Below are 26,377 nucleotides of genomic sequence, written 5' to 3'. Positions count from 1 at the left end.
AATCATTAATCCTTTTTTTTCATTCCTTCCTTCCTTCTTCCCTCCTTCCTTCCTTTCTTCCTTCTCCCCCATTTTACCACATCTGGAAAAGTTCTCTATTGATATTTCTGACAAAAACATATTAACTATGCATAGCGTGTAGCCCACTTTTTGTGTAGACTTCAAACAAAAGTGTTATCTAGCTAGTTTCTGGTGTTAGGATTATCCCAAAAGGAAGGAACGGTCAATAAAATCCAAGGGTCTTAGAGTCTTCGTAAGATATTTCTTGGATCACAGGTTTCAAAAACATGTGTGTGTGTGTTGTGTATGTATAGAATTGACATTCTGGACTGCTAACATTGAAATGTTTTTTATTCATTTTGTGGTGTGCTTCAGTAGATCTATAAACTCATTTGTGAGGCCCTGGTCATCTTTTGTGGTCGATTTTTGTGAAGGAAGATGTTCTTGTTTACCACATGGCTAGTCTGTGGGAACTGTAACCATTGACAGATAATCCATAACTTTCCTTTCCTCCCATCACCCCCACCAAACCCTACCATTTGAACTGGAACAATTTTTATTTTCTCCTGTCTCCCCAAGTCTGTGTGTCTCTGTCTTCTCCTGACACTTTGTGGATGCTTGAGACTACTCACAAGATCATTGCTTGCATGAAGATACCTAAGAAATTTATCTCTTGGAGACACCATTGACATTATCCCATATTTTACAAGAAAGTTACTATTGGTTGGCTCTAATTACTTCCTTTAAGATTTAATCAAGGGGAGAAAGAATTTGCTGTAAAGCAAGATAATTAAGAAATGAAGATTATTTATTTAGCTATGAATTGTTGATGCCATTTTTTCCCCTGTATAGCTTTTAAAATTTATCCCTATCTTTTCTTCCTTCCCTCTTATATCTCATAGAATCAAGGAACATTTGTCTGGCTAGTCTGAATCCCTTTGTCACACTTTCCCTCTTCTCTGGACATCTAGAGCAGTGTTTCTCAACCTTGAAATTTTAAGATTGTTCTAGTTCTAGTACTGCTTTGTAAAGCCTTAGTAAGACCACATGGAATACTGCATCCAGTTCTGGTCATGATAATATAAAAAATATATATATATGTTCAAACCCTGGAAAGAGTGCATAGAAGAACAACAAGAATGATTAGGGAACTGGAGACTAAAACATATGAAGAATAGTTGCAGGAACTGGACATGGTTAGTCGAGTGAAGAAAAGGACCAGGGGAGACATGATACCAGTCTTCCAATATTTGAGGGGTTCCTACAAAGATGAGGGGGTCAAGCTATTTTTGAAAGCACCAAAAGACCAGATGAGAAACTATGGATGGAATTTATTTTATTTAATGTATGGCAAATGGATGGAAACTAACCAAGGAGAGAAGCAACCTAAGACTAAGGAGAAAATTCCTAATGGTTAGAGCAATCAACCAATGGAACAGCTTGGCTTCAGAAGTTGTGGAGGCTTTCAATAAGAGATTGGACAACCATTGGTCTAAAATGGTATAGGCTTGAGAGGGTTTTGATTAGAAGACCTCCAAGGTCCTTTTCAACTCTATTATTATGATATTAAAATGTTGAAGGGATATGATGGAATGATGGAAGATGGGATATCCTTCTTGTGTTCTAAGATGCATGGAGTTCAGCTCTCAGAATTCTTGAGCCAGACCTTTGCAACACTTGTAACTTTAATATGTGTAACCATATTTAATTTGTACTGTTGTAATTGTTTTAAATTATCTTATGATGTATGCCATTCGGAGTTAATTTTTGGGATGGGGAAGCTATAGAAATCAAATCAAATAAATAAATGTATTCAAAACATTCTTGGATCTCCTTTGAATGTTCAGACATGAGTATTTATACTCTAGATACATGTTCAATATCTGCTCAAACATTATAGGGACTGGTGCAATAAAAGTAACATGGTTCTGAATGTTAATTCAACAAAGGAGATCATTGTAGATTTTAGAAAGAGCCGGCATAGTCATACTTCAAGGATGAAGCTGTGGAGGTGCCAACAGTATTAAGTATTTGGGAGTGCAGATAACTAATAATCTGAATTAGACTCTCCACACATCATACTTAATGAAGCGTGCAAACCAGCATCTGCATTTCCTGCATCGGAGGAGGAGAGCACATCTTTCTCCTTCTGTCCTGGCCACTTTTTACAGAGGCCCGATTAAGAGCATTTCCATAATCTGCATCCCTGTTTGGTTTGGTGGCAGCAGCACCTCAGATAGAAAGTCCCTACAGAGAGTGGTGAGGACAGTGGAGAAGATTATAGGAAGATTATTCAGGATACTGTTATTATTATTGTTGTTATTATTCAGGATACTGTTTATAAGCACTGTGTGCTTAGTGCTCAAAGCATTGTTAGGGACCCAACACACCCACTTCATGGCCTGTTTCTGTTGCTCCCCTCTGGGAGGAGGTTTTGAAGTATTTCTAGTAGAACTTCCAGATTCTGGAACAGCTCTGTTCCTTAGGCCATCTTTACGAAACTCACAAGATTCATTTTTCTCACCATGTACATGTATACATCCGAACTAGACTGTGCTGTTTCTCCGTGTCATATAATATATATAGGTATATGCATAATTTTGCATTTTATTTATTTTGTCATTGTTTACGTAGTGCACATTGGAGGTGGTGACCCTTTGAGAGCTGTATGCAATGAAATTTCATTTTAATTTATGCCGATTAGTGTACGTACATTCAAAGTAACAATAAAGGTATTCTAAGTTGAAGATGTTCCCTTCTGGTTTATGCTATATTGTTTCTTAGCATCTTATCTCCTTATTTCCTGGTGTGTTTTTCCCTCCATATTACATAGCTAGCCTTCTCAACATCGCTCACAAATTATCTTCTTACAAAAGCATTCCTTGTTAATTCTTTTTCTCTTTCTCTCTAAATTCCCTATAGATCTCAAGACAACAGATGAATTGTGAAAGGGGTCAATTAAGGGTAAGTGTAACAATATGCACATCTTTCTACAATGAGCATAGGGTTTCTTGTATCCATGGTTCAGAGGTGTCCATCAAATGTCTCAGTTGTTCTTGCTCGTATTTACTCAAGAGAAGGACTTAAATATTCCTTGGAATGTTACATTCTCTGCATTGATCAGAAGTAACTATATGCAGTTTTGACAGTTTGTGGTGTTCTGTTCTTGTTTAAAGTTTAGGAACATCGTGGTTTTTTTTGCCTTTAGGAACAATATGCATATTTTACAATGCAGCATTAAAAGAAAAGGCTAATTAAAGAGAGGTTTTGGTTTGTTTTGAGTGGCTTCTACTCTTTTGACAAAATCTGATCTTACAGTTGCAAAGTTGTGTGCCACTAAGGCCAAGGAAATAATTTCCATCAAATTGGGGGTGGGGGAATAAAGTGGTGAACAAGGAATACTAAATGTAGTATTCTGTATTTCATACCTCCCCTATCCGCAGCTGTCTTGTTCAGACAATACGGTATCGTTTGTTTTTTTTTCCTTTTAAAAAATATGATTTATGTTCCAAAGTTTCAACATAAACATTCTTCCCTGGGATGATTATTAAATTAATAAGAAGCAAATCTACCATGTCATAATTATAACTGATTACCTCCAAAGTTAGAAAGGCTTAAATAAGATAGATTGCATTGCTTTAAATTGTGCTAAATTATATTTGTTAAAATATTTCTGTATTAAAGTAAACACAGAAACACACACATGCACAGACAATTGTCAGATGCAATTGGGTACCTACCGAGACACGAAGAAGGAAAGAGAGAAGCTATCTTTACCATATTATCATATTTGCAAACTTCAGTTGGTGTAGAAAGTAGCTGTGTGGATAGCAAATCATATCTTCCTATTTTGGTGACCCTATCCTCAAAATCTAAAGAGTTAGAATCACAAAGGAGGTGTTTGCCATGGCTTTATGTATTTACATTTTTTTAATTTTATATTTGTTTGTTTGTTTGTCTAACATGTACAAGTTATGTTCATGCTTATATTTGCTATCTTGTACATGTTTGACAAACATATGTGAACAAAGGGAGTAAATACAGAGTAAATGGGGACAGTTAGACAAGGAAGTAGGCACGCTGGTGTACTTATACACACCCCCTTTAAGGACCTCTTAGGAATGGGGTGAGGTCCATAGTAGACAGTTTGAGGTTGAAGCTGTGAGGGGTTGAGGCTGTAACAATGGAGTCGGGTAGGGTGTTCCACTCTGTTGCTGAACCGTATTGCCGGATATATGGAACATGTGACCTGCATTGGTTACCAGTGTGTTTCTGAGTGCAATTCAAGATGTTGGTTGTCAGCTGTAAAGCCCTACGTAGCTTGGGACCAAATTACCTGAGGGGGATCATCTTTTTCCAAGGGTCTCTACCCATCTAATTTGATTTAGCAGAGAGGGCATGCTGCAGATCCCATTAGCCAAGAGTATCAGCAGGGATCAAGAGAGAGAGAGAGAGAGCCGTTTTGGCAATAGCCCCTGCTTTGCAGAATATCCTCTCCTTGGAGGTCAGAAGAGCCTCAGTCTTTTTAGCCTTTTGTAAAACTTTAAAAACTCATCTGTGTTTTTGAATCTGGGGTGCCAAACGTCTCAAAGGGCAACTTCTTGGCTTTATTGTTAACTGGCCAAATACCTCAGCTGCTGTGTATATTTATTTTGGATGTTTTTAATATATATATCGTAATATTCATCATTTTTAAAATGTTTTATTGTTTTAATTGTTATATATGCTTTGAATTGGAAGCTGCCTAGAGTTCATTGATTGAGATGGGCAGCTATAGAAATTAAATGAATGAATAAATGAATGAATAAATGAATGGATATTCCAGGAAATGTTAGATATGTAATTCCTGAGTGAGATGAAAGATAGTTCAGAATTTATATTCTTACAGATTTCAAACTTGATCAGCCTTCTCAAAGGAAACTTGTACCCCCTACAATGTTTGTTGGTGATTGTTGTTTGTTGACATTCTTTGCATTTTTTATCCTTCCATTCAGATAAATCTACCAATTTAGGATTCCATCCATTGACTGAAAACATTGTATTGAAAATATTCTAAAATATGTAAAACACTATGGTGGGAGGAGGAATCATGAGCCTCCGTGGGGTTGCAAATAAATTTGATGTGGGTGACACCTTCTAGGTGAGCGGCTTCCATATGTTGGGTTGCTATAAGAATGGGCTCTTCCCTAGCTCAGTCAGTTGACACCAAAACCAAGATTTACTGTTACAAATCACAAATAATAGTCTGAGTGGAATGTGGTTCTCTCTTTCCAAATAATCCTGATTTCTGGAACTATTCAACACTAATCAATTTCATCCTCCCAGTATTTTTTTTTAATGTTTTAATGACCGTGTTGTTCATTTCCACTGAAAACATTTTATTTGATAAATTTACGAGATTACTGCATTATTATATCTGACAGAGAAATTAAGAAGCAATGATTAAAAGCGGCATATTTATTTATTTATCTTCTCCAACACTGAACCCAATGAAATAGGGTTTTTTTCTTCATTGAGTGAAGCTCATGCAAATTCATTTATCATTTTAGGTGTCATGATACTAGAATGGATCAGAAGAACATAAGTGGTACCATCCTCTCATAATGAAATGAATGCCAAGGTCAATAAGCATGTTTTTAGCACACAGTTGTTTTACTGCTAGTGGAAATTAGTACACAGTCACTGTCATCTTCTTGATTAATGCTGTTGGGAAACTGCCAGCTAGGCTGGAAGGAGGAATCAAGTTAGGTCCTAGCATAGAGTGCTTGTGTAGCCACAAGAAACATAAGCTTGACTTCCCACAAGATCCATGAAGCCATACCTGGTCTTTCAACCCTGAAGCCATTTTGGAGCATCTTCCACAGCAAGGCTGGTTGGAGCTGTGGGAATGGGAAGGGCAATATTGATAGCTGAGGACTTGTAGCCAAAATAAAATTATTTATCCTGGGAACCAAGGACATTCTCACCAGGTGTTGGGGAGGTATGGACTGAAACCAAATGGAGTTGGGGCTGTGACTAGATTGGACCATGTGATGGACATGTGGACTAGAGGAAAGAATGTTGACTTTTAATTTGGGTGGGGAAAACCGAGGGACCTTCATAGTTGTTTCTTTTCCCCAGTGTGCCAATATGACATGCCTAATCAATCTGTACTTTGAGGAACACTTACGCCTCAGAGGTTTGATGACATTGGGTCTGTTACCTGGAAACCCTAACATGGTCATTCCCAGAGGAAGGCACTTAGTCTGGGGAGATTCTTAAACCTTAGATAGAGAACAATAAAGTTGCTTACTTTAGGAGTGGCTCTGGTTGCTTATGCATAAAAAAAATCAAGAAAATATTCTGAAGTTGTGACCCTACTTGCTGATAATCCAGATAGTTGGGCAGCTCTATAAACCATGACATTATTTCTCAAACCTTAGTTTCATGTGGGTTAGGATAAATCAAAACCCAAATCTTAAACTTGGTCCAATAGTAAGCTATTAACAGCTACAGCTTTTTTATATAAGTTTGTATCACAGAAATTAATCATCCGTATTTAAAAAAAATTGACAACCCCCAAACAATCATGTTACAGTAATAATTGTTTTACTGTTTTATTGTTTTTTAATTGTGTTAATTGTTCTATATTTTAGAATTGTAAACCACCCAGAGTCATGTCTTCAGTTGGGCAGCTACACAAATCAAGTGAATGAATACAATAGATTAAGTCATTTGAGGGCCTGATTGACCTGATGGTTATGTGAATGAAGATGTTCTTTTTCCAGAGTGTCCTTGCTTATTTGCAGTATTTATTTGTAAAATGTATTGGCCGCCTTTCTAATCTCAAGATAACTCATTTTTTTCACTTACATTTAGAAACTTCTTCAGAAACCATGGATCTATTCATTTCACTTTCTTCTACATTTCTATTTTATTTTTATTTTATGTTATTTATTATTTTTAGTGAACTCAGAGAGTTCTTATAATAAAAGAAAAACAGAAACCAGAAAGAAAGGAAAATAAATAAAATGTTTACCTGCTATATTTGCTATTATGATTTCTCCCTGACATTTTCCCCCATTCATCTACTTTCCAGATTTCTTTTACACTGTATATATTCTCTGTCTGTCTGTCTGTCTCTCTCTCTCTCTCTCTCTCTGTGTCTTTCTCTCTCTGTCTATTTCTCTCTCTCTCTGTGTGTTTCTGTCTGTCTGTCTGTCTGTCTGTCTTTCCCTCTCTTTCTCTCTCTCTCTTTGTGATCAAGCCCAATGGCATAATCTATTTGTTCACTCCTCTTATTATTTCATGGGGATCTTTATTGAACCTAATTGAATTTTGGTTCTTTCATTCATTGCCAATGTGCAGAATTTCCCCTGTGTGTTCTTTGTATGTGACTCTCACGCATATCGGAAATGGAGAGAACTTTGTTCTCTTTCATTTAATATTGTGGCTGGAGGAAGAAAAAATAATAAGATCATGGAACATGAATCATTCCTGCTTATTTAAGGCTGTGAAACAGCCTAGGATCACAGCCCTAGGTAGAAATAAGCTGTAATTCATAAAACTGTAAAAAGCATAGTGACAGACTCTGAGGCCCAGCTTCTACTGCAGAATTATTGTGGTCTTTTTTTTTTTAAGTAGGCACTTTTGCTTCACCAAAACAGTATGTAAGAGGAAGACAACTGGGCCCTAAAGTTGGCATAGGCCTCTGCTTAGTTGAAGGCTTCAAATTAACAATATATAATAACTGCCGGCTGAGCTGATTTTGCAACCATAGCGAAATATTTGTAATCTGATGAGATTTTGCTACTTCTGCAAAAAGCATATATTTGCTGGACAATCAAAAATAAGAGCTATTTTGGATCACAAATGTCTGGGATATTGAGAAAAAAGGCAACTGAAAGTAGAAGATGGCAAGAGAGTTGACATGCACCTATAAGGGGGTATTGATTAATGGCCAGTATGTGGGAATAGGGAAGTGCATCCAGTAAGATTACATACCACTGGATGGGCTTCAGAAGAAGAAGGGTATAAAAGAAGGAGGTAAATCTCAAATCGGGGCCACTGATAGTAGCTATCCTTTCTGGGCTTAGCTATTATCTCTGGACCTCTTTGCAATGGGTTATTGTCAGTAAATATTACCTTACTAAAATGTTGTTATATTATGATGGCTTTTCATGTTCCAAATTGTTCATGAAATAAACCTCTGATCTCAAAGTAAGATTTATTGCCTATGGTTTGTCTGTGCATTTTTATACTGAGTTATTTTTTTATAACAGTATAATATCATTGGTTAAGATGAAGGGAGAAAAAGGAAGGTGTTCAATGCCATTTGATTTATCTGTGTACTTGGCATATGTTTAATGGGGTGCCTAATACATAAAGGTTTCCCCATTTTTAATTGACTTGCAGAAATCCAATCAAATGGATCTAGGAATAGAGCCAAATGTTGAAAGCACCATGAGAATGAATGGGAATGCATAATTCAAGCCATTGCATTAAAAAAAATAGTTCTATGATTGATTTATGTGACCCAAGTAACCATAATCTCCTTAAACATGTTTTTTAGCCAACCAGCTTCTAGAACCTAATTCATATGATTAATTCCAATGTTCAAAGTATTGTGTGAATTAAGAAAATCGATTAACGTAAAGCATGGCCAAACCTGGCATAAGCCAAGTTTATTGCGCAAACATAATTACATTTTGATACAATTTAGATCTTGAAACTAATTATTTCTTCAATTCTCAGGGGTTTTTTGTGCAGCTTTTTATATTGATTTTATGCTACACTGTGGGCATTTCAATACTTATTATTGGGTTACTGTAGATACTACCCTGGTTGTTACTAGTTTACTAAATGGCATGTTATTTTTGATGACTTTTTAAAATGAGTTGCAAACTTCTCAGGGTGCTAGGCTAATTGAATGATATAGGAATTATAGACATACATGAATACACAATAGATTGAGGCTTCCATCTTTTAGGTAGACATTGCCGTGCACATTAGTCTTGATATTTAAAGAATAATTGAACAGAAGTTCCTTGGGGAAAACTGTGAAAGAAGGCTGTGTCTGTGGTCTTTTTCAGATTTGAGATATATTATAATGGTGATCCTTGTCTAAATGGATCTTTGGTCTGATTTACTAAGCTCTGGTTATATTCTTATGAAGGCTGAATTAATTGACTGTCCTATGAATGCATTGATTGAAATTATTTTTAGACAATGTCTGAAACAGTCTATCTACAATTCACTGAGTTTCAAGTATGTCCTTTAAAAGAAAACACAAATGCCACCATGTTAATTGAAGTGACCAGTGTTTTACGTCTGTTTTCTTTGGTTGCCACCACAGTTAAAAAAACAATATCTCACGTACTCTCAAAATCTTCTCCATATCTGAGTCCAAGCTTTCTTCACATTTCAAGAATCTGAACATGATCCTAGAAGGAAATATATTTCCTCTTCTTTCAGTCCATGGTAAAGAAACAAAACCAGATACTCAAACGAGCCTAGGATTGAATAATTCTAGGAACTGATGAACAGAACAGCCAAATAATCCCTTACAGGCATTCCTCAATTTAACAACCATGGCTGAACCCAAAATTTATTTTGCTAAACAACGCAGTTGTCTCGTGAGTTTTGTCTTATTTCTTGCCACAGTGAATTCACTGCAGCTGTGAAGTTAGTAATACAATTGTTAAGTGAAGCTGACTTCCCCATTGTCTTTCCTTGTGAGATACAAAGAACTGGTATTCAGTAGGATCTTTATGTAATTTAGAAAGCAAAGTATTATGAGATATTATGGGGTTGAGAAAGACTTTGTCTCTTATCAAAATTGGCATCTCTCTTTCCCTCTCCCTCCCTCCTTCCCTCCCTTCTCTCTCCCTCCTTCCCTTCCTCTCCCTCCCTCCTCTCTCCTTCCTTCCCTTCTCTCTTCCTCCCTCCCTCTCTCCCTCCTCCCCTTCCTCTCCCTCCCTTCTCTCTCCTTCCTTCCCTTCTCCCTCTCTCCCTCCCACATCCCTCTCTCCCTCCCTCTCCCGCCCTGTCTCCCTCCCTCCCTCCCCTCTCTCTCTCTCTTTCTCTCCCTCCCTCCCTTTTCTCTCTCTCTCCAAATGTGCATTTCAGCAAAAGTTTTGAAGTCTTATTTTTAAAAGTTCTAAATATTTATAATTGAAGTGTGTGTGCATGTGTGCGTGTGTGTCTGTATAAAATCACAAAAATCACAATGATGGAAATCCAGCCGTATTTTTTTTTCCTACTTTAAAACTGCATCATTAGCACATTTTACTATGCTGTCAGAGACAGGTGAGTAAAGCAGGTTGAGTTCAGCTTTGACCCTTCCTTTCTCTTTCCCGGTTAGATAGTTCTGCAGCTATATTTAAAACAAAGATTCAGCAGTAATGACTAATTCAGTTCCTTGCTCCTGCCTGGGATAAGGTAACTTTTCGGCTTGCCAACTTATCCTCTTAACTGTATCAGTGGGTAGATGGAGGTAGAATGACCCATGCAAGTATTAGCATACCAAATCAAAGTAAGATTTTTTTAAAAAAAAAATGCTTGCAGGGAAGGAATACAGAGTATATGGTGACATTAGGTCTGAAGTGTCACTCCTCTGCCAACATCTAGAACTTGAGTTTCTATCCTTCTGAGTTGAATGGAAGACTGCAGGATGAAATTTAAAAAGGTACAGCTATGTTCATCTCAATAAAATATACCCCTAAAAACAGAGGTTTCCTGTCTTTATACTAAAGTTGAAGAAGAAGCAGGTTTCTTGCAGCTACCAAATTTCAAGGACCTGCAACTCTTCTTGGTGCCAACAGAGGGCACAGTGTCCCACACAAACCCAGGACATTTAATAAATTTGATTTTTGGGGAGCTCAGGAGCAGAAGCATCATGAAATAAAATCTAGAACGAGCTATATATTCTTTTTGGTCCACACTAATTTTAATATAGACTACTCCTACAGACAGGGGTTATTTTTTGCTGCATGAAAGCCAAATGTGTTTATTTTATTTTATTTTTTTATGTACAAGACCAAACCAAACGATTCTTCTAAAATACGGGTTCATTGAAAGTGCAGTTGAAAAGCTTGAACACGCTACATAGACCACATCAGGGGAGATTTGAAATCTGATTCGGTGGAAATCAACATTTGATTTGATTAGAATTCCTAGCTGTTTCAATTGAAATATAAAAAAAAGTTGTTGAGACTCTAGAAAGAGTGCAGTGAAGAACAACCAGGATGATTAGGGGACTGGAGATTAAAACATATGAAGAACGGTTACAGGAACTGGGCCTGGCTAGTCTAGTGAAGAGAAGGACCAGGGGAGGCAGTATAGCAGTCTTCCAATAGTTGAGGGGCTGCCACAGAGAGGAGGAGGGGGTCAAGCTATTTTCCAAAGCACCTGAAGGCCAGACAAGGAACAATGAATGGAAACTGATCAAGGAGAGATTCAATCTGGAAATAAGCAGTCACTGAATTGGTTTATTGATTCATAAGCAAACAATTTATTTTGATGACTGGTTCTGAATGGGGATTATCCTTTTTTAAAATACTTCTGATAGAAATAATTGATTAAATTGATCTGAAATAGAATCTCCAAATTCAGATTGTCTTGCTACTCACAGTTCTGTCCGGATCCGTTTCCTCAAAATGATGCTATAGGGCACTGCACACCAGAACAACTAGACACAAGGACAGTTTTTTTTTTCCTGCATGCGATCACTCTGCTAAAAAACTAATTTCCATGACACTGTCCAACTATTTACTAAGACTGTATTGCTATTATTCTTCTATTATTACCTATCTCCTTTTCTATTTATCACTATAACCTTGTTGCTTGTATCTTTATGGTTTATATTCTTTTATTTAGTTTCCTAGTATGATTTTGATTGCTTATTTAGTATGTCATGCCCCTGGTGGAGACTGACTCTGAGGGAGAGGAGGAACAGCCGATAGGGAGTGGAAGTGTGGCTCCTGAGGTTGTGGAAGAGGCCGGGGAAGGGCAGAGGCTGGCTAGGCAGTCAGAGGAGGAGCCAGGCCCATCCCCTCTCCATCCTAGAGCACACAGAGAGTACAGGATAATGTGGTCTACTCAGGAGGAGAAGGCCTTGATCCTCTTCATGGGCTGCAGCTGTGACAACTGAATAAGAGTATGGACCTGCGTACTGGCGAACACTGGAAACAAAGCGTGGAAATATCTCTAGTTTATAGTTCCTCTCTGAGTTTGGCATCCTTCCCAATGTGTGTTATCTGTGGACATCCTCCAGCCCTTATCTTGCCTGGTTTGTCTTGCTTTTTTCCCCTCTTCTTGTAACTGTGTGGGTGAGTTTTTTTGTCTTCTGTCAAAGATATTCGAAGCTTGGAAGCAAAGTGAAGGAATAAAAGGGGCTTCACCTGTTTTCTGTGACTGTGTTTGTTTTGTATCCTACCTTGGGTCATCACACAGTATTCTATAACTATCACTAAGTGTTGTATCTTATAATTCATAATGAATGTTTTTATGATAACTATGATCACGACTCATCACTTATATCTTTTTATGTGTACTGAGAGCTTGTGCACTGAAGACAAATTCCTTGTGTGTCCAATCACACTTGGCCAATTAAAAATTCTAATTCTAATATGGCTCACCTGATGTCAGTGCAACTGTGGGCTGGAGGGAGGCAAGCCCATTAAAAGCAAAAGGTGTGAAATAGCAACCTAAAAGAGATGGCAATGAAATCTCCCCATGTCCCTGAACATCATCCACATCTTCACTCTTCTTCTTTGAGTTCATAGAGTTCCCTTGGCAGGTGACTGGCTGAAAGATAATTCATGATGAGAAACTCTAGATGCCCCATGGAAAACTATGGATTAAAAAACAACAACAATGTATTTGTTAGACCAAGAAAACAAGATGAGAAGCAGCCTCACCACCAATCAAAATACTAATAGTGTCCTCTTCTACAGAATCATCAGAACGTTTGCTCTGCTTGGACATTTAGGCAGGTTCTTGGGAGTTATTTTTCTCCCTTCTTCCTTTCTTCAGATTTACCCTGTGCACAATGACAATTGGCCATGGATTTATGGCAAACCAGTGAGATTCTCATATACTTTAAAAAGCAAAGGTTGACCCTGTCCAGTAATGTCCAACTCTCAGGGGTAGCCATTTTTGGATATGAATAGACAATTTCTATTTACTTTTTTCCAATTGTTCCTATGATCCCAAATATTAAGGATTGGGAAAATCCTTTTGCTATTAGAAAGAATTCTGATCAGACATGGACTACCACTGAATCTCAAACTGTATTTCCAAGAGGCTATCCTACAGAAACCCACTGAGTGGGATTATTTAAATGTACCAATGAAAATTTGATAAGCAGAACGCTCTGAACACATATCGTATATTCAAGATTTGTGCAGCCATTGATTGTGGTGATGCAAAGAAAAAGCAATGAAACGTAGCCGTTGGAAAGGAAAGGAAAGATGTAGAAGTCTTTAAAACTTTTACAGAACTTACTTCTTCCCAACTCTCTGAATGTCTTTCTTTCCTCAGTTTCCCAAACTCTGTAAATGGTAAAAGTGGAACACTAATTAAGTAGAATAGAATCAATTAATGCAGAGTGGACATGTCCCAACCAGGGGGTTCATGAGCCAGTGAGTAACAGTGGGAATCAACAGTTTTGTCCGAAAGGCTCTTTTGGAGTGTCCTTCACAGAAGTGGCTGGACATCTCATCAAATGCTTTAGCCAACTCATAAACCCCTTGCAGTTTTCCAACACCGACCTCCAAAGGAAGTCTCGGGATTGGCTCAGTTTCCACTTGAACCGAAATTAACTAAATTAATCTTAAAGTAGGGAAGCTTGCAAATGACCTGCCCATTGGAGACCAGATTTGTGGTCTTCTCTTTTTTATAGCTCATCAACAGGACTTTTGACTGGAAAGCTAAAACTTTAAAGACCAAATTTGGCAGCAATTTGGAATGAGGTTGTTGTTGTTTTGAAAGAACAAGAGGTTCTGGAAATGTTTTGCCACCACTTCCTTAGTTGTATTTTGGTACCTGAAGGACTTTTTCCACTGTCATATTGATTCAACGGCTAACAGTATGACAGAGTTAGAAGAGATCTTGAAGATTTTCTACTCCAATCCCCCGCTAAAACAGGAGACCCTACACTATTTCAGACAAATGGACAATATCTTATTAAAAACATCCAGTGTTGGAGGACCCACAACTTCTGAAGTCAAGCCTTCCACTGATCGTTTTCACTGTCGGAAAATTTCTCCTTAGTTCTAGGTTGCTTCTCTCCTTGATTAGTTTTGCCTTCAGAGAATAGGTTATAAATCTAATTCTGGATCTCTTAACTACCCGTCTTAGTGGCAGTAACATCACTAGGCCTATCATTGGTAGATTCCTAAATGCAACATTATTTCACACATTATGTTAAATCATAATTTGGGTCATATTCTTTTTTTAGATAAGCCATAATTGGCTGGATTCATACAGCACCCTAAGCTTTCATCCATAAGGAACCAAACTGCAGCTTGTTTGGCTTTGATATAATATGTTTCATTCAATAAGCCCAATAATTATGGTTTATATAGTGCTAGTATGTCAAGGAGGTAGCTCTTTAGTCTGATGCAGCTCTCCTATTTTATTTGACTTTACTCTCATTAGAATTCAAATATGCTCTTTCCCTCATCTAAAGTCAGAAACAGAACTACCATATCACTCTACCAATACTGTGTTTCCACTCTTAAAACCAGATTTATCACGGGGGGTTAGATTATTCTGTCAAAAAATAAGCTTCACAATTTTAGAATGAAATTCTGAAGAAAGAGGAGACAAAGAAGGAGGATAGTATCCAAGAATGACGTTTGTTTTGTTTTGGGGGGAAATGAGATGATGATGAAGAAGAAAATGATTGGAGTAATCAATTTCATAATGAACAGAATTTCAAATACAGAAATAATTAGTTGACATAGCCCCAAGGCACAGTTCAGATAAGTTTTATGAGCTGTCTATGAAAACACTCTGCTCCAAAACCAGGGAAATGTTGATGTGAAAATGATTTATGTGCTAGAACTGTGCACACACTTTTATCGTATTAATAATATCTTTAGCCACCCTTGAAACTTCAGCAGCTTCATATGCACTCCCGAGGCACACAAAATCAGATTCACTAAAGCACCACCCGAAAAATTATTTTCAGTTTAACCACTGGAATCAAATTTGCTCTAATGTGATATTTGAAAATGCATTTATTACCTGAGTTAATATGGAGTAATTTAATACAGGGGATAGTGGACACATTGACTTGAAGAATCATTATTAAAAGGGAAAAGGGTTGGCCTCTCTTGATGCTGTTTCCAAAAGTCCTTATAACGCCACAATAAGAAGTTTTAGGCAAGCCCAAAGGAAAGTAGAGGAATAAACTTGGATATTTGCATGTTATTAAGCTATGACTTCTTTGATTATGGATTGAATAGGCCATTTATCCTGCTATATCTGTATCTCCAACCCATAATCAAAGAAGTCATAGCCTCTATGTGATACATGATAGATAGATAGTCAGACAGACAGACAGACACACACACACACATACACACACACACACATCATAAACCATGTTTGACTTACTACTAGTATCTGGATTTTTGCTGACTTACAGCTCGAGTATCAAACAAGTCACTGTTTTTACAATAAAGCTACATTCATCACCATTTCCTTATCTTCTTGGTAAGTTGTAAAGGTGTTGTGGTGAACTCTGTGTTTTACTAATTCCAAAATAAACTGAATTAATCTGCATCTCCCAGACTGCCTTTTGCCTCTTCTTTTCATTTGCTCTTTGGGGAAAAAAAATCATTTATTAAAAATAGCAAATTTTTCAATACCTTGATACAAGGAATCTGCCAATGGTCTGATACTTGGGTTAATAATTTATGGCCTTTCAATTTTTTTTTTTTAATTTAGTAGATGTACCCAATGTACATTACCACCAATAAAAATGAACCAAAGAGGGAGAAGGTAGTTCCAAGTAAAATAGAAGAGAATCACTTCTAGGCCACCTCAGTGTTATAAAGTTACAATGAAGCCTGGTTAAATATGAAAACAGACACTCTACCTTTGTCAAAAGCCCTTGGTGCTGTTGTTATACCTGATTTGCTGTTGCAGGAGATGCAGGACTGACTGTTATTGAGGGAAAAAAATCCATTGCATCCTGTCGTTGAATATTAAGGGAAATAAAACTAAAAATGAATAAGAAGATTCTCAGCCATCCAGGTCATGGTTGTTTCAACCATGGACTATGTTTGTTTGTTTTTTTCCTTTGAGGAGGAAGATGTTTCACTTCTCATCCAGTAAGCTTCATCAATTCTGACTGGATGATAGAAGGGGGATGTAAGGATTGGATCTCCTTCTCACCCTTCCTCCCGGCACACACCATCCAGTCAGAAGGATCTTTCCATTCCACCACCATCCAGGTAGAGCTTCTTGGATGAGAAGCGAAAATATCTTCTTCCCCAAAGGAAAAAAAACCAAAGAAACATATTCCGGTTTCCTTTTGAAAAAGCATCTTTGAGATTAAAAAGCTAGAGATATTTAAGAGTGAAATTATTTTTCCAAGATCCCCTGTGGGCCTTGTGTTCAAACAGAGGTTATATCTGGAGATGTTCTATTAGCAATAGCAATAGTACTTATATACTGCTTTACAATGCTTCACAGCCCTCTCTAAGCAGTTGAGAGAGTCAGCCTCTTGCCCCCAACAATCTGGGTCCTCATTTTATGTACCTCAGAAGGATGGGAAGGCAGAGTATACCTCGATCCTGGTAAGATTCAAACTGCCAAATTGCAGGCAACCAGCAGTCAGAAGAAGTAGACTGCAGTACTGCACTCTTAGCACTGTGCCACCAAGGCTCATTAACGTGGATTTTGTCACCGAGCATGAAGTCAGTGTTCCTCTCCAACTGAAAGATTCAGTGGTAGCCATCTAGACATCCACACATTGCCATGGAGGTAGAACCATGGAGGAAAAGATCTCAAAAGATCTGTAAGAATGGACAGATTCCTATAAGGGGACTTTTATTTCCAGACTTTGTGAAGCTGTAATGGTAAGTACGAAAGAGCTTGTGAGAGTGGTCAAAGAGACTCTGCCAAGGGAGCCATCAGATAAGAGATAGTAGAGTAGAGTAGAGCAGAGCAGAGCAGAAGATAGAATAGAAGATAGAATAGAATAGAATAGAATAGAATAGAATAGAATAGAATAGAATAGAATAGAATAGAATAGAATAGAACATGGAATGGAATGGAATGGAATGGAATGGAATAGAATAGAATAGAATAGAATAGAATAGAATAGAATACGGAACGGAACAGAACAGAACAGAACAGAACAGAACAGAACATGGAATGGAATGGAATGGAATGGAATGGAATGGAATGGAATGGAATGGAACAGAATAGAATATGGAATGGAATGGAACAGAACGGAACAGAACAGAACAGAATAGAATAGAATAGAATAGAATTCTTTATTGGCCAAGTGTGATTGGACACACAAGGAATTTGTCTTGGTGCAAATGCTCTCAGTGTACATAAAAGAAAAGATACATTTGTCAAGAGTCAAGAATCATCAGGTGCAACACTCAATAAGAGTCATAGGCTACAATAAGCAATCAAATCATACTAGGAAACAGTCAATAAAAATTGTTAGGATACAAGCAACAAAGTTACAGTCATACAAGAGGATTAATAGTAATTAATAAGAGACAGTATAGCAATCAGCTGGATAATGGGTAGAGCAAGAGACCCACAAGATATTCTCTCTAGTTTCTCAGGCTGTAAAGGAGTTGAGAGGAAGAATTGTAGTTACAGACTTCCAAGATTAATGTGGGCCTCACGGGGTCAAATAGAAAGGAATTGTTGCCAGATGAGCTAATTCTATTCTATTGTAAAGCTATATTGACAGGATCTTTCCCCACCTATTATCCAGTTGTGGGCTGTGCTGTCCCTTATCTGACCATTCCCTTGGTAGCATCTCTTTGACCAGTCTCCTGTCATGACCAGGGGCATGGCACAGAGGTAACACAGACAGCTGGCAGTTCAAACCACCCCTTTATTGCTCCAAATTAAAGTTGCTACAACTTTAAAAGCACAACTATAATGATGTGGGAAAATACCCGAACAAAGCTGAATACTATACATATAAATACCCGCAAAAACTTAAGAAAACACACACACACAATCACACACATATATATATTAATATCAAAGCATAAACCCTCATAAAGCATCTTAGAATACTCCCTTTCCTTTGTAAAGAAACTTTTTCTGAGGTTGATCCTGCCATTAAATTGTGTCCCTATTATTTTGGGGATATTTTGATGGCACTTGTGATTGTTCTGGTGATGGAATAAAGGTTTAAAGTTTGAATTCACAGAAGTTTTAACTCCTTTGACAATGGTTGCATGCTTCATAACAATTGTGCACCAAAAATCTCCTCCTATTTGCACAACCATATTTTTTTTTTGATCTTCTGTTTAAAATACTAGTGGGAAACGTCTTCCTGATGTGTCTTGGATTCTCATTTCTAAAAGGCTGCCCTCCATTCTCCAGCTAGAGTCTTCCAAACATCATCCTACTTTTATATGGTTGAAAGAGAGAGAAAAAAATGCCCACCATAATATAAAAAAGAGTGTATTTCTCTGTACAGCACATTGTCAGTTCTGCTTCAACAGCAGTGGTAATAGCATCATGAAGTCAGTAGATGGCTGTAGAAAAGTACATTGAACACTCCTGTATTAGAGTAATAAGGCTGGAAGGGCCTTGACCTGACTAGATGCTGCTTTTAACTGAAGTACATTTAAAGAGATAGAGGGACACCACATCTTCTATTTTGAGTTAAAGGTTGGATGTGAGGAGTGTGATTCTGGAATGTGGGATTTTTATTGATGATATTATTATTTTTTGCAAATATCAGTTTCCCTTTGCAGAAAAGGTAAAGGCTTGACCTATAGCATTTTTAAAATTATTATTATTTTTAATTTTCCTTATTGTTCTTTGAGACGTTTTATGGATCTCCCCCGTCTTTCTTTTTTCTCCTCTATATCAGTGGAAGAAGTGTCTTCTACAGTTCTTTTTTTCTCTAGTCTCTCACTCATTCACTCACACCTTCCTTCCTTCTTTCCTTCCTTCCTCCCTTCCCCTCTCTGTTTCTCTCTCTCTCTCTCTCTCTCTCTCTCTCACACACACACACACACACACACACACAGAGAGAGAGAGAGAGAGAGAGACACTACGGTAGTTGCTTGCCTTTGACTACAAGGATCTGCTCATTAAACAGACACACCAAGAATTGTTACCTAAGTCAGTTTGACAGCCAAGAGAGGACAGACTGAGTTGGGAAAGGAAGAGAGAGAAGGGGGAGAAACGGAAGAGGAAAACGAAAGGGGGGGGTTTGAGAAAACAGCCTGAAGCAATTACTTCTTGCGCAGAAAAAAAACCCAACTGAATGTGACCGAGTGCTCTTCTCATAATCAAACAAATATACAAACAATCTTCCATATATAAGAAAAAGAAGAAAACTGGAAATCACTGACAAGAAAAGGCAAGATTTTTTTTAATTTTTTTTTACCCAGTATCCAGTGGGTTCAATTTGTTCTTTTTCTTTTTTTTCTCTTTTTTTCTTTTTCCTGACATACTTAGTGAAGTAAAAGGAGACTTCTCTTGGCTGCTTTTCCCCCCTCTTTCAAGATGATGATGTATTTATGGGTAGGTAGTCCATCTCAATGTTCAATTTTACTGTTTGTGATTTGACTGTGGCGGCGATTGTTCCTGGTTTTCCAGAACGTGGGTTTTATACAGATTTGAAGTTGGGCTGGGATGGGAGGCAGCTCAACATGGCAGAGCTTTTTGCAACGTGCTGAAATTTGGGCTCTGCTGCCTTAAAGAGCAGCAGAGCCAGTTTGAACGAAGCGTTACGTTTTGAACCGAGAATCTAAACCAGAGAGTGTTTAAACAAATATGAATATTCTATGGTTTGCATTTAATAGAATACTCTTGTGTTTTAATGGAGCTTGCTGTGTGGGAACATGACATGTGCCTGGCTGTTTGGAAAAGGAGCGTTTCAGAATCCGTTGAGGGGTTTTTTTGGGTGGTGGGGAGTTGAATTTTGGGCATGAACACCTGCATCACTTCTGGGTATGCAAAAATTTCTTTCTGTTATTAAGGACCGCTTATTCAGGGAGAGGGGAGGGAAGTGAGGAGACAAAAGGAACTTTGGAATTTCAGCAGTGAAAGTCCCAGTTAGCACTAACTGTGATTGTGTCCCTTAGCCTCTGCTGTTTCAGGTAAATGACAGCTATAAATGAGCAATAAAATATCAAGTGGTTGTGTATTCGGTATGCGTGTGTGTTCCCCCCCACCCTCTCCTTCCCAACACTTTGGATTCAGAGTTGTTCAGCTCAGGAACTAAAATTAGATTGCAGCCTGGGCAAATGGATGTGGTCAAATACAAGAAGGAATTAGCGTGATAAATCTTGTCAGTTGGCTTTCTTTCTGTACTAAGCACAGACATTTCAATGCTAAGGAAAACATTTCTATGAAACAATCAAAATGCAATTTCTCCATTACTGGGTTTGACCAAGACTGTTTTACATGTATAAATATTTCCTCCCCCTTTTCCTCCCTTCCTCCCTCCCTCCATCCCCCTCCCCTCCCTTCCCCCTTTCCTTCCTTCCTTCCATCTTTCCTTCCTTCCTTCCTTCCTTCCTGTTCATTTTTGCAACCTGCCAGTTAAATGTCCTATGTGTTCCCATTCTGGCATTTCTGCTCCTTCTTACTGCTGAATCTGTAATAAATTGCTTTTATCTTTTTCACAAATGAAAAAAGAGGTGTCACTTGCCGACTTTTACAGGACTTCTTTCCGTTCTTTGACCTTTGTGGTGCTTTTAGGAGCTTCTCCAATCAGCATGCCTGATTATTTTGGACTGGCCTCATTCATAGCAGAGGCAACTTGTTTTCCACCAACACGAGGATGCATTGTGGATTGTGCTTTCTTTATTTGTTAACCTTGCTTTAAAAAGAAAACAATTTCAGAAGCTATTTAGCTATTTATTTCAGTGAAAAAAGAAATAATGTGTCTGGCTATGCAATACTTTTTGTTCACTTAAACCAATGAAATGTGTTTGAAAAAAATGATTTTTTCCCCCTCTGGTTATATTTTTAATTGATAAATAGCAATGCAAACCTATTGGCCTTATTTAATTACTTTGCATGTGTACCAATATGGAAAGAAGATTTGGCACCATAAAATATTGTTGTTTGAAAACCTTTTTTTTTTAAGGAAAAGGTTTAATTACAGGTGCAAATTCAACCTTTATTGTTGCAATACAGAAGAGGTTAAATTCTTATCATTGACAAGTTTTTTTTTTCTTCTTCTTGCTTTTTCCCAGTCATTTTTGAGACTTCAGTTCCCAAAAATAAACAGCCTTTCATGAGGTATCCCCTGGGTTTGGGAACATTGTGAAGTGCTTTCTTAGTAATTAATCTTTGACCTTTAAAAGCCAAGTTTTTCAATTTCAATTTTCTTATTTTGACCAGTGTTTTACAGCAGGTCAGGTTTTTATTAGAAGGATTCATCCAGTGAGGATTTATATAAATCATTTGTCTCTTCTTATGTCATAGAAAAGATTCTTCTCAAGGCTTTATTTGGTTATAGAAATATGTATATTAATCAAATTAACTGCATTTTGGCTGTGTTCCTAAACCTACCTCAAGCTTCTATATTTACATAACATATTTAGTTGTAAACCTAGTTAGTTTTTGACTAAGCTAATTAGCTATTGTCCACCGCAGGCTACTTGTGTAGTTCTAATTTTCTTCATTTGAGAAGTTCACAATGTATTAATTCCAAAAACAGGCAAAGTGTAAGTTGACTGAACATATAACCACTATAAATTTTGGGCATTCAGAGTCAAGTTTAGCATAAATAAATGGTGGATACAGCTCAATAAATTGCAGTCTTTCAATCACACCCACACTCTCACAAAATCCAACCTAAAAATTAATTGTACTTTCTCACAATGGTGGTTTTTTTAAAAAATGTGCCTCTAACACAGAGAGTTTGAAAAGTATTAAATTAAATTAAAATTCTGCATTAAATTTTCTTGCAATGAGGAGTTCAGTATCTCAAAAGTAAACTGTAGAAATTCATAGAGCAGTCCAAAAATGAAAGACATATTACTGACACTAACTGCAATATTTAATACGATTATGTCTGTGCAAGTCAAAAATATTTATATTAGTTGAGAAGCCTTGTGCCTGGGAAAATTGAGTTGGTTCCTTCATGTGTATATTACTTTTTTCTTTCCCTTAGTCATGCAAACAGTTGAATCATTCCTGAAGGAGCTGGGGCCATCAGTTATCTCTGATTTATGAATACTTACTGTATTAAGTATTCATCTCCGAGCAAGATGGGTGGTTAATAAATAGGAAATACAAATAAATAAACTTCCTGCAAACCACAAAGTTTTCTCAAAGTTTGCAAGTCAGAATTTGATATCCAATTCATGATTTGTCCTAGTTTGCAGCAATAAATTTGAGTGTCTACCTCAGTAGATTGAAGTGTGTTTATAAGTGCAGTGTAGTTTGTGGGTATGTCAATTGTGCAAACACAAGCCATTTGTCTACGTCTGCTTTTGCTCATTTGTGAAGTTCACAATAGGTTCATTGGGAAAGCTGTGTTGGTTTTAATTATGTTATTATTAAACATATTATTCCTACATGAATGGAACAGGATTTGGATGGGCAAAACCCAGAAACCTAAGAGCTCTTGTGCATTTCTGGGAACAGAGTATTAAATGAGTGACTTGTATCATTAAAAAAATGAATCAGAAACTTCTATAGGTGTCCAGTTCCAGCCTTATAATTCATCCCTCTAAATGTGGCCAGGCACATCAAAGTACATGCAGAGCCCAAAATCAATGTACATTACAATCAGTTATGCTCCGAAGCAAAATAAAATGTCTGATGCTTTACCTCACAGATATCTTAATGGGGACAAAAGGCATAGCAATAAAACAAGCTCTTTATTTAGTATATGTTTTGTACTCAACCATTGCAAGATGCCAAGAATGGTTCCTTTCACTGTTAAGAGTTTTGGATTCACAGTCCAATTGAAGAAAAAGACAATACTTTGTTAGGCTTTCTAAATGTTCTATCAATATGTGAAGATGAAGGAGCATCATACAGATGTTACAACCAATATTCATTGCCAATTTGGAAATAGCTGTAAGAGTAAAAGGTTTAGAGGGGGTTATCTGAGGCAATTTCAGAGAACCTTTGCAATTATGCTGCATTTTTCAGCTCCTGCGTTTAAAACCTGAAATAGGTTTAGAGTAGCATTGAAATTCATGGAACTAGTTGCTGGATCTGGAATAACCTCTCACAGACTAAGATTATTAGAAGTGTTACATTATGCAGTACAGTTTATTAGATGTGTTGCATAATATTGCAGTGCAGTTCTAGTGCATTCCCAGGAAGAGAACAAAATAAAGGACCTTATGGACTAAAACGTGGGTGGGTATATGCTGACTCTTAACAACTGGTTTTGGCTCAATAACAAGTTGGATTGAGTTGAACTGGGCCATTTTCACAGAGGATTTTTTTTTAAAAAAACCATGGATATAATCCAAAGTATCCATGTGCAAGATTTTGACCATGGCCCTAACTTTCCTTTGTAGAACAATGGACACCCTAACTTATATCCATAACTTTCTCCTCTTCCTCCTCTTCCTGCTGCTGCTTCTAAAATACAAGTATCTAAGTATTTTTGACTAACCGATGGATTTTGGAAAAAAGAAACACCAAATAGTGTTTTTCTCTTTGTTATTTCTTCTCATTTTATATGGAAAAATGAGGAAATCAGTTGTGCTGGATCTCATGAACTCTTGAGATGTTGTAAATGTAGTTATCTGGGGGGGGGGGTGTTCTTTCAAACCAGCTACAGTTAGAACAGATCACAAATATCCAAACTACCCAGTTAGCTCAAAATAAGTAAATTTTAGTCCCACTCTGCAAATGAAAAAAGATATAAATATATGATACACACACACACACACACACACACACACACAATTATCAATATCCAAGTCTAAAGAGCAATGTTGAAAAACAACTTATGATAAATGCAGAAGGCAAAGTTTTAGCAGTGACTGATCATTGTTTTTTGGGTATGATACACGACAATCTGTATGCCACTGTTGTTAAACATTTTATATATCGCATGAGCAATCTTAGTGATAAGTGGTGCTTTCATTTTGAAAATACCAGTGACTCATTTGCTTTCTTGGACAAACTCCAGCACTAAGCATTTGCTGGTAGAGTCTTCCAGTCATGACAGAATGCAATATAATTCTTTATTGGCCAAGTGTGATTGGGCACATAAGGAATTTGTCTTTAGTCCATAAGTTCTTAGTGTATATACAAACAACGACAAAGTGTTAAGTCATAGATCATAATTCCTAAGATGCAATCATAAATCATAAGATACGAACAACAATCATAATATATCAATAGGAAAAAGTAGCAACAAAGGTGTGGAAAAAGGAGAAGATGAGAAAAATGAGAAGATACAGCCTGTTACATGGATAAATACATCTTTAGACATACGGCAGTGCAGAGGGAGTTACGTATTTAGTAGAGCGATGACATGAGGAAGAAACTATTTTTGGTCTAATTGCTGAAGGCTATTGAACAATTATCAATTCACATTCCACCCCATTTCAACAAAACTTTATTTTTAATTATTTTAAATACCATAGCAGAATCACTCAAATTATGGCAGATAGAATCTGAAGACCTTTTTCATGCCTTTCTGACTGTTTTCCACCATCGGTCACCAGGATGGGTGAGAAAAAAGAAAATATATAGAAAGGCTCTACTTTTGCATTCAAGTTCTAAAATTATGTCTTAGCTGAGAAATGGAATGGAACTTTAGTTCTTGTGGAATCCATTTTCATCATAGTGTTGGCTAGATGGAGCTAATTCATTGGAAAACAACATTTGGATGGCAACATTTGGATTAACTATAATTTAAAAAAATGATTGGCATTGATACATAGAACCTGACACTTGTTGGGTTGAGCATTTTGTGCTTGAGATCAGCAAGCTGCCTGTTTGTCTGAAATGTTGTGTGAACTATATCATGCTACGAAGTACAATTCGTTTGTCCATATTATGTATTCTGAGCTCAGCAGTAATTTTTCACCAGTTTGTATTTAGGATTTATCATGTCATGGAAGCCTGGTGAAGAAGTTGTAATGCTTCTGGTTTTGTCTCATATGTGCAAAAAGCACAGACATGCCTGAACAGAGACATATGAATAGAACAATGAAGTGCCAGCAGGCTTAATCACACAGTACTTACCCATTTACCTGGAAGTAAACTGATATGTTCAAAAAAAATGCATCTTGATGGTAATACAAAGGATCACAATGTTGGTGTTTTGAATTTCAAGACAACATTGTGTTTGAGAATGGAATGCCTCATTTTGAATTCTGAATAGGAGATCAATGATCAATGTATACAAATAAGAGAGAACATTTGGGACATATGGATTCATCGTTCTGATTTGGGGAAATATAAAATTATCTCTTGCAATGCAGCATGTACAGGAAAATTGACATACAAAAAGTCACAATCCTTGAATGTCCGGTACTTCTTAGTAAGGATCATTGCTTGGTTTTAGTAGGAATCTTCCTCTGATTTGACACATACTTGATTATTTTTTACCTTGGAGGATTGTTTGGAATCTTTTTAATTTGTTTAGAGAAAGAAATATAGATATACACAACCTAAAAAGATCTGTGTGTATGTGTAATATATCTACTTACATTCATAATATCATTATCTGTCTGCCTGTCTGTCTCTCATCTATCTATCTATCTATCTATCTATCTATCTATCTATCTATCTATCTATCTATCTATCTATCTATCTATCCATCCATCCATCCATCCATCCATCCATCCATCCATCCATCCATCGACCTATTGATCTATCAATCTATCTATCGGTCTATCTATCGGTCTATCTATCGGTCTATCTATCTATCTATCTATCTATCTATCTATCTATCTATCTATCTTTATAATCTATATCATTATATATCTATCTGGCTGGCTGGATGGCTATTTCTTTCTCTATCTATCTATCTATCTATCTATCTATCTATCTATCTATCTAGTCTTATCCTTTTAGCTTTCTTTTGCAATTATCAAAGTCCAAATTATAGAAACAAGAGGAATAGACATTCATATTAAAATACCATAAAATATTATATTACCCAGTGTGCAAGAGCATATGTTATATCAATAAAGCATTTTTTGACTTAGACTGTTGATACATTTCTATGCAG

General features: G+C 37.0%; 1 protein-coding gene across 8 annotated transcripts in view; it reads left to right on the top strand.

Moving 5' to 3' along the window:
• RBFOX1 (RNA binding fox-1 homolog 1) overlaps positions 1 to 26,377 on the top strand; it is a 1,842,789-nt gene that overhangs the window by 1,229,227 nt on the left and 587,185 nt on the right. For 7 of the 8 annotated variants that reach the window (XM_087912645.1, XM_087912641.1, XM_087912643.1 and 4 more), the window contains one exon: positions 2,923 to 2,964. In XM_087912645.1, coding sequence (XP_087768771.1) covers positions 2,923 to 2,964 — 42 coding nt within the window. Of the gene's footprint in view, positions 1 to 2,922; positions 2,965 to 19,453; positions 19,732 to 26,377 lie in introns of those variants that run through there. The other variant, XM_087912650.1, reaches the window with a different exon arrangement.

This window comes from Pseudonaja textilis, chromosome 14 (genome assembly GCF_049901715.1).
Source record: "Pseudonaja textilis isolate UNSWEBS1 chromosome 14, rPseTex1.2, whole genome shotgun sequence".
Lineage (NCBI taxonomy): Eukaryota > Metazoa > Chordata > Lepidosauria > Squamata > Elapidae > Pseudonaja > Pseudonaja textilis.
Note: the sequence above shows the minus strand (reverse complement) of the source record. Positions and strands in the feature narration are given on the sequence as shown.